At 48.1% G+C, this 8,929-nt stretch overlaps 1 protein-coding gene across 1 annotated transcript in view; it reads left to right on the top strand.

The window, feature by feature from the left end:
- Window positions 1-942: 942 nt before the first annotated feature.
- Mob2 (MOB kinase activator 2) overlaps window positions 943-8,929 on the top strand; it is a 51,262-nt gene continuing 43,275 nt past the window's right edge. The window contains exon 1 of the mRNA XM_051193429.1: window positions 943-1,053. Within this exon, the coding sequence (XP_051049386.1) occupies window positions 1,037-1,053 (17 nt within the window). The 5' untranslated portion in view covers window positions 943-1,036. The remainder of the gene's footprint in view (window positions 1,054-8,929) is intronic.

Here is an 8,929-nt window from a genome sequence, read left to right as displayed (position 1 = left end):
GAAGAGGAGAATGAAGAGTTAGTCTTTCATAGGTACTCACTGCGTTCCTGGTACTGGTCAGGCTCTGGAAAGAGCAGCCAATAGGACAGATACCCAGGACCATGAGAAGACTTATGGGTATCCTGGATCATAGAGGGTCACCCAAGAGCCAGAAGATACAACCCATGGAGCAAAGGGACAACTGGGGACTCAAGGGGACAAGCATGTCCACATGGGTGGACAGCTGGGGTGAAAAGGAGCAGACAGCAAAGCGTGGGGACACGGAAGCAGCAGTGTGGTCAGAATAGTTCTGGCAGAGGCACTAAGTGGGGCAAAAGATTACAATAGGGTTAAAGTGGCCATCATGAGGGATATAAACGCCAGGGATGAGACTCTGCAGAGGATAGGAGCACATTCTTGCTGGGGGCACTCTGGTGTTCCATCTTGGGGGATCGGATTCCTAGCTCTGGGACACAAGTTTGGGGCCACTCTGGGGTTCCAGGCACTTCTGAATCTGGGCACTTACAGATCTGGAATACTGAGGTCAGAGATACTCAGGTCAAAGGAATTTCAGACTCCTAGGGGTCTGTGCATTCCGCGGATTCTGGCACTGTGGGGGGAAGGGTCACTCCTGGGGTTCAGGCACTCTGAAGTCCTGGTACTCCAGGATGTGCAATACCAGGGTCGGGTGTGCTCCAGGGTCTAGTGCACTGTGATGTTACAGGTACTTTGCGAATTTGGGGCACTCTAGAATTCCGGGCAGTCTGGGTTTCCGCGGAGGTCTGAAGTTACACGCGCTCTGGGGATCCCGATGCTCCCCAGATTCCTAGCAGTCATCCGGTCCTGAGTGGTCCGGCGCCCCGAGTTTCCCGGTGCTGCTGCGGGGTTCTGGCATTCTTGAACAGGTACTCCTGGGTGGGGCCGCAGGGGCTACTGGGACTACGCGTCCCAGCAAGCCGTGCGCGCGTCACTTCCGTCAGCGGGCGGGAGCCATCGAGTGTTTACTTCCGGCCTCCAGCGGGGCTGAGGCCGAGCGAGGCGCGGGCCCCGCGCAGCCATGGACTGGCTCATGGGGTGAGTGGCGGCTGCCGGCGCAGCGCGGCGCTGCGCGGGGCGGTGGCGAACGTAGCGAACGCGGGGCGGCGGGCGGCTGGCTCCAGGAGGGGCGGGGGCTCGGGAGCATGGCCAGTCGCCGCGGGGCGCCGGGAGGCCGGGCGGGTGGGAGGGCGGCCGGCGGGAGCGAGGCCCGGTCCCCAAGGCGCTGTCCCGAGAGGCCGCGGCCCCTCGCCGCGGGGTGACGGGCCCCGAGTCGGGCGCCGGGCACAGTCGGACGTCGGTGTTCGCGGGGCCTGCGAAAGTTCTTACGCCCAAATGACTTTCTTCCAATTTACTTTTGAGGAGAGTGAGAGGCGAGCGCTCTTGGCCGCGCGCGCTCTCCCAGCTTCTCGGTTCTCGACCCTGTGGCAGTGCCCGCGGCCCTGCTGCGGGTTCAACGTAACCATGCTGGGCCACAGAGGGCATGCCGCCTTTTGATTCGGCAGTGCGAGGGCTGCGCGGGACCCTGAAGTTAGAAACCGGGAGATTGCGGAGGGCAGCATAAGTGGTTGACAGGCTACTGAGACAGGTTCTGAGCCCCCAGTGCGTGCAACCTAAGGAGAGGGCGGACCAAGAGGACAAGCTTCCCCAGGGGTAATCAGGAGGCCAAGGGAGGCTGGGAGCCACATTGTGCCACTTAGGGTAATAGTGTGGGTGACACAGGGGATCAGGCGTAGGCCCATCTGGTTTCTCCAAGAAGCAGCACTGTCACTGGCGCCCCTCTGCTTACTAGCTGTGTGCTCCTAAAAGACTTACTTTGAAGCATTGCCTGTTAGATGGAAGCTGTGGAATGTGCAGTACAGGTATATGGAAGGATAAACTGAGATAAGGGCTAGCACATGTTTGGCATGCTGTAAGCATTGGCAGGGGATATATCCTGGTCATTTTCAAGGTTTCTAAAGCCCAGGGGTTTTAAGTGCAGGACAAACAGCTGTGTTCAACCTATTCCAAATCATCCTCCCTTTGTGCATTTGTGGAGATGGCCAACACTGGAGATATTTGGCCTACCTGCAAATATGGTTTCACTGCAAGAGAACTAGATCTGTCTGCTGGGACATTGAGGAAGCTGCCCACTGCTATATGTGTTGTTTTTATCTATGAGTGGCAGGTGCTTTTTTTTCCCTGCAGACTGACCAGAAGCCAGTCTTTAAACTGAGGGAGGACTGTGTTTTGTGGACTGAATCATCATTGCAAATAGGCAGACATTAACCATCATCAGTCTTTGGAGGCACTGGTTCTTGTGACTCCTTGGTAACAAGGAGCTCTGTGGGAAAGGACAGCTGAACCCTTATCTCTTACCCTAGGATGGGTCAGTCCAGGCTCTAGAGTATAGCTGGGAGTTGCTTCTGCTTTTGAGGCCTTTAGGAAAGGAAGGAATCTCAGCCTCACTGTCAAAAATAGAGATGTGGTTGCAAAGGGCAGTGGAGATTTTTAAAGAGGGATCTGGCTGCTGGGTAACTATCTTTGTGTCATGTTCTTAAGTGTCACGGATTGCATAACAGATATTGGCAGTCATACGTTCTTTACAATTTCTGTCTAAAATCTTTTTTTCCCAGTGGTTAGGTACAGTTCCCCCTTGTTGTGTTTGGAAAATAAAGGCAAGAAGCTCCAGTATTCCTCACCCTTTTTCCATAGTTATTACTGTAAAAGTAGGAATACATGGAAGTTTCAGAGTGAGCCTCAGAGATTCCCCTCCCCATTACACACACACACACACACACACACACACACACACACACACAAAGAGAGAGAGAGAGAGAGAGAGAGAGAGAGAGAGAGATCTTGTCCATTTTGTCTTCTGATCCCCGGGTGAGATCTGGCAAGGTGGTCAGTAGGAAGTGAAGCCATTTTTTCCTTCCAAATGCCCATTGTTTGCTCAGGGCTGGAGCTTTATTTGCAGCTAACCCTTTAACTAGCTTTTCATCTGGAAGAATTGGAAAAACCTATCATCTTTTCCTGTGTCTTGGTCATTTTCTGAATTCAGACCATTCGTTGTCTATGAACAGTTTAGAATACAGTGCTCATGTTTTGAGGATTGTTTGCTTGCTTGCTTGCTTACTTTAAAGTAAAGGTTTTGTTGAATTGTTTCATGTTGGGTGGACCAAGTATGAGTATGAGAGTAGTGTTTTCTTCCAGCATTTGTTAGAACTGGAGAGTTGTCTACAAAAATGCAAGTGGAAAACCACATCTTCCTCTTAGCTGGGTGAGGATTAAGCTGGAACTGCGAGCATCTCACAGCCTTATCTTTTGCATTCAGCTGCTCAAGAGGAAGGGAGGCCCTGCAGGGAAACATGCTTGGGATAGCCAGAGCAAGAGTTTGGCACGTTGGGACTTGGTTGTGGACCTGCTGGGACTTTTCTGGAGAATGTTGTAGGTGTGGCTCTTAGTTGCCTCTTGTGCTGTAGGTTTCCTCTGCTTGGAGAAGCTTTGAGTTTCTTGTTAAGTCCTTGCCTTCAGTCCTTACTACAAAGGGTTACAGCTTTTGTATAGTGAATTTTTATTCTGATCTACACAACTAAGATTGGGGTAACACATAAGGGGAAGCTGCTCAGGATTTGGAGGCGGGAACTTCAACATGCAGTGTGATACTTTAGGAAACTCTTGAATTTTTCCTGTCAGGGGCAGGCACTTTGGATTTTACATAGCAGAAAGCAGTCTAGAAGCTGCTGAGATCCTGGGAGTCAGAAGAACACACTTTCTCCTTTTCCCGCTGATGATAGTGAATTAGCCCCCTTGCTCTGCCCTTCTCAGTAGTTCCTCTACAGCTTGCAACTGTGGCTCCTTTTCTGGGTGTTTTGACTTGTGTAGCTACAGGTGCCTTCCTAGCCATGCTCTCCTGTTATTTTTCAGGCCTTGGAGCTTTTAGATCTCTCTAGTGCAGGCAGAAAGAGATGAAACCTGGTGTTGGCCATTCATACAGTGTGCATTCAAAGGTCTGCTCTTGCTCAGCTAACAGGCTAAAACTAAATGGCCTCAGGGCTTTCCAGCCTCTCTGGAGCAGCCTTCAGCTGCCTTGTACTTTGAGCAGTTGTGTGTAGGTGTCTGCAAGGTTCACATTCATGTAAAATGCTTTATCTCCTGGGAAAGTGTTTTTGGTGACTGAAATCTGATGGGGCTTGCCAGAGTCTGTAGGTTTTGTTTGAACAGCCTCATGTGGTATGGTTTACATACCACCAAGTTTGCTTGTTTTAAGTACATGATTAGGTAATTTTTAGTAAAATTGTAGACTCTTGTTACTAAGGCCATGATTTAATTTAGTTTAAAGTGTGTGTGTGTGTGTGTGCGCGCGTGCGTGCATGTGTGTGTGTGTGTGTGTGTGTGTGTGTGTGTGTGTGTGTGTGTGTGTTGCTAGGGAATCCACAGCCTTAAGCATCTTGGGCAAACCCCCTGCCATGCCACCCTCAGCCCAATATGGAACATTACTATTATTCTTTGAATAGCCCTGTAGTTGCTGCAGGTCTCCACCTCCACAAGAAGCAGCATCAGTCCACTCTGTTCCAGTGTAGTATGTAAATGGAGTTATGAGATCTGTTCTGTGATACATTCAGTGATAGGTGTCCATTTATTGCTCTAGCAGGCATTGTGAGAAGACTTGCATTGTGAGGAGACTTGGCGTGTTCGGTTTCTCCCTTTACCTGTGGGTAGAGGTGGTTGTGGAAAGTTTGCAGTCATGACTGATGATGCTGTAACCTAGTCTTTTAGGACAGTGAACTGTACTCCCTTCCCCGGTCAAGTATTCCGAGCCCACCTATGTTGAGGGTAAGGCTTCCAGTAGCTCCAAGGTCAGTGTTTTGAATGCCAAGGCTGGAAAGAAGGACAGGACAAGCACAATGGAAGTATCAAGGATCTGAGTTAGTGAGTGTGAGATGTGAAGTAGAGTATAGGGATCTTCCTAAAGGATTGTGGTGCAGCAAGTAGAGAGGCCTGCAAGAGGCCTAGAGGCATGATGGATAGATATGCCATCTCTTGCAGCCAGGCTCTCTAATGGATCACTGAAAGATGTGATTCTAAGAAAACCCTCAGGAGTAGCCTCTTTCCCTTAGGGGCTGCCCAGGGAGTCATCTGGGTTGGGTTTGAAAAAGTATTTGCTTGGGTCTCTTGTGTATCTCCCCCCCCCCCCCAAAAAAAAAAGTGATCACGAGTGCTGTGTATGGACACTCTGAACACTTCATCTCTCCCTTGTTTGCTTAGAGAGTTCCCTAGGAGCTAATGCACAAGCATCTTCAAGCTGGCCAGCGGTGAGCAAGGTGAGACCAATGGTGTGTTAGAGAAGAGCTCTCCTTTGACTGGGGGCATTCAGATGGCATGGTTGTGCTTCCCTATTAAAGGTGTGTCTGAGCCAGTGCTTCCTCTCCTTAGTGGGTCCTCAATCCCCTGTTGTTTGGTGCTTTATGCCTTCCCAGCAAGGCATCTTCCCAGGCTGCCTCCAGACCTTGCTATCATTGTTGCCTGTGGGATGACAGTTGAGAGTGTACTTACTTGCAAGACTTCCTCTCAGGAGGAGCTGTGGTCTGCCATGGTCATCTGGTATAGCATGTATTGAAGGCCAACTCAGTGGGGAACGCCCATATCAGTGGTCCTGGTAGCCCAGCATTTCCTGTGTCTTCTTTGCAGTGGCCATGGAAACAGAAACACTAAAACCCCACTTCCTGTGTTTGTGTAGACATGCTGTACAGCCCTGAAGGAAGCTCAGCCTGTTGACATCGTGGACAAACTCAGATCCTAGTGGGCACCATTTGCCCTCCACTGCTCTACTGAGTAACCGAAAGAGTGCTGGGATGAGGTCATTGGGCATTTCTTGCTGGGGATTTCTGTGTACCCTGTCTGTTGTGGGCTAATCTGGCAGAAGAAGGTGTGAGCTCCTCCTCCCTGTCTTGCCAGAAGTTCCTCCCATTCTGTGCCTACCTTCTATTTGTTTTTCTTTCTGCACAGGATTTCTCAGCTGGGGCACACCCACTGGTGTTCACTGTAGCTTCATGGGATGGTGCCTGGGAACACGGAAGTAGAAACAATTGAAATAAAAACAAAAGGTTAAAAAGAGGAGGTAGAGGTTGTTCAATAGGGCATTTAGGCCACATGTGGCCCGTGGCCCCTCCACTTGGCATTGCCAGTGTCTGTGCCATGGACTATGACCACACCTACTAGTTTTCTTCTCTTTGAAGGTTCCCTTTGCCAGATGCATGACTATCTGGGTTGCAGTTTTCATCCAGTTGCTCCCACAATCCTTGGTGGGCACATCCTTTGCAGGGTCATGGGCTGTCTGTAGTTAAGTCCATGTGGTTATGTTGTGTTCTACCTTGGGCCCAGTGATTTTGGTTGGAGTATTTCGTTGTTTTGCTGTGTCGGGAACGCATCAGTACTCACTTCTCTATATGAGCTTGTCCCCCATAGTCATGGACAGTGGCCAGGTAGAAAAAGGAGGGAAGGCCTGGCCTCTGGCTTTTGCTTGTGGCTTTCTCAGGTTGGGCACTTTCTCTCAGTTGCCTTTTCAGTGGCACTAGGGACACAGTCTCAGCAGCCCTTGACAGGTTTGGATTGCAGTGTCCCTACTCAAGGTTCCAACCTTCACCTTGTGGGGCTGTGTCCCCAGTCTTTGAAAAAGCCTGACAATGCCAAGTGGCCCCAAGGAAGTGATGTCTGAGCCTGAGGCTGGCCTTGGGAGCAAGCCCAGGAATGTAAAGTTAGTCTAGGCTTGGTGTGACACACAGCTTAGCTTGTGAAGTCCTGGCTGGGTCCCCAGGCCTGTCTCAGGGTTCTCTGTAGGCCAGTGGGAGCTGCTGTACCACCCAGCATACTTGCCTTTTTGCTCTTTAACCATTTTTTTTTTTTTTTCCGATGCTGTATGTGACAAGGCAGTTTGTGTGAGCGCTGGTATTGTGAGGTACAGAGTATGAGCCAGAGACTAGTAGAATCAAGGAGTTGCCAAAGTTAAGTGTTTTATGGATAGAGGAAAGTGGCTTGCACCTTAAGGGGGACAGGAAGGGAACTGGGGTATGGAGGATGTAGGGCAGGAGAGTAATTTTAGTAGAGATCCTAGGGTTTGAGAAGATGCCTGGACTCAAGGTGACTGGACTCAAGGAGGGCTGACAAGGTGGACATCTGCACAGAAGGGCTGTCTGTGCTGTCTTTCCTAGGTCACCATAGACTTATTCAGTAGACTACAATCAAGCAGTCTTTATCATTTATTACTCTTATTCCTTTTTTATTTTGATGAGTGGATTGCCCCAAATTTAGCTAGTGGGAGTACTTTTGAATTAACTCTTTGATCCCTTGAGTTGAAAAAGGGATTGGGAGAGGTGGCTGGAGGGTGGAGGCTCTGTATGACACTCTTGGGCAACAGTTCTCAGCTTACGGGTCATGACCCTTTGGAGGCAGAACGACCCTTTCACAGGGATTGCATATCAGATATCCTTCATATCAGGTATTTATATTACAACTCATAAAAGTTGCAAAATTACAGTTATGAAGTAGCAACAAAGTAATTTTATGGTTGGGGTTCACCACAGCACAAGAGGAACTGTATTTAAGGATCATTGCATTAGGAAGGTTGAGAACCACTGCTCTAGGGGATAATGGCAAAGCTATTTTGTCTCATGATTTGGCAACTGTCTTTTGAATATCGGGGATTGAAATAAGTACATGTATCAATGTCATCAGGAAACAAGGTAGTTTTTTTTTTTTTTTTTTTTTTTTTTTTTTTTTTTTTTTTTTTTTTTCCTCCTCTGCTTTTTCTAGTTTTTAGAGTCAAGGCCTTGCTTCATTCAACCAGCTTTAGCACGAGTAGTGGAACTGTGTCTGAGAGCATGCCTGGCTTTGTTACCAAGTTTTTTGATGAGAAAGAAAAAAAAATAAAAAACAGTATGAAATATAATAAACTAACAGAAAACCCCTATAATGTTTTATCAAGAGATTCTATGCACCTACAGTTCTGTACAGGTATTTCTCAATATCCTGAGATTAGTAGTCCCTGGGTTACCTCAAGTACCAAGCTACTCAAATGCTCAAGTCTCTTATGTAAGTAGTATATTTATATGGAACATGGCCACCATGATATGTACTGTAGATCATCTCTAGATTTTCTTCTAGCATATGACAGGTCCAACTGCTGTGTAGATAGTTGCAAGTTTGTATTATTTAGGAAATAATGACAAAGTCTGTCACCCGCTCAGTGCAGACACTATTGTTGGTTTGTTTCTTGGTTGATGTGAAACAGGATTGTATGTAGCCTGGGCTGGTCTACAATGTGCTACTACCTCCTGAGTGCTATGATTATAGGAATATACCACCATACATGGTTTATGCCTTGTGAGGGATGAACCCAGAACTTCATGCATGCTAGATAAGTGCTGTAAACTCACATCTTCAACACCATATACATTTTTAAAAATATGTGTGTGTAGCTACGTGTACATTAGTGCAAGTGCCCACAGAAGTTATTGGAGTTAAATCTCCCCAAAGCTAGAGTTATAGGAGGTTGTGAAGCATTGAATGTGGGTGCTGGGGATCAAACTTGGGTCCTTTGCAAGAGCAGTTTGTGTTCTTGACTGCTGAGCCATCTTTCTAGTCCCTTCCAGATAGAATTTTGAAAAAATGGTTGCTTTATTTTTAACCCTTGTTTGGGTGAATCATGGATCCTTCAGATCACTTTATTGTTTCATGGCTATGATTTATACTTTGCTTATACACGAGGAGCATTATAGGTTTTTCTGGTGCTTTGCCAAAACCATCACCAAAGAAAGTCCTCTCCAGAGCCCTCCTTTCTTCTTTCCATGATGCTCTTGGCCACATCTCTTTGAAGCAGTGTCTGTTCTCATCAGAGACCACAGCTGTCTACTCATTGTACTCACTGTTTCTG

This window comes from Phodopus roborovskii, unplaced genomic scaffold (genome assembly GCF_943737965.1).
Source record: "Phodopus roborovskii unplaced genomic scaffold, PHOROB, whole genome shotgun sequence".
Classification (NCBI taxonomy): domain Eukaryota; kingdom Metazoa; phylum Chordata; class Mammalia; order Rodentia; family Cricetidae; genus Phodopus; species Phodopus roborovskii.
This window is presented reverse-complemented; position numbering and strand designations above follow the sequence as displayed.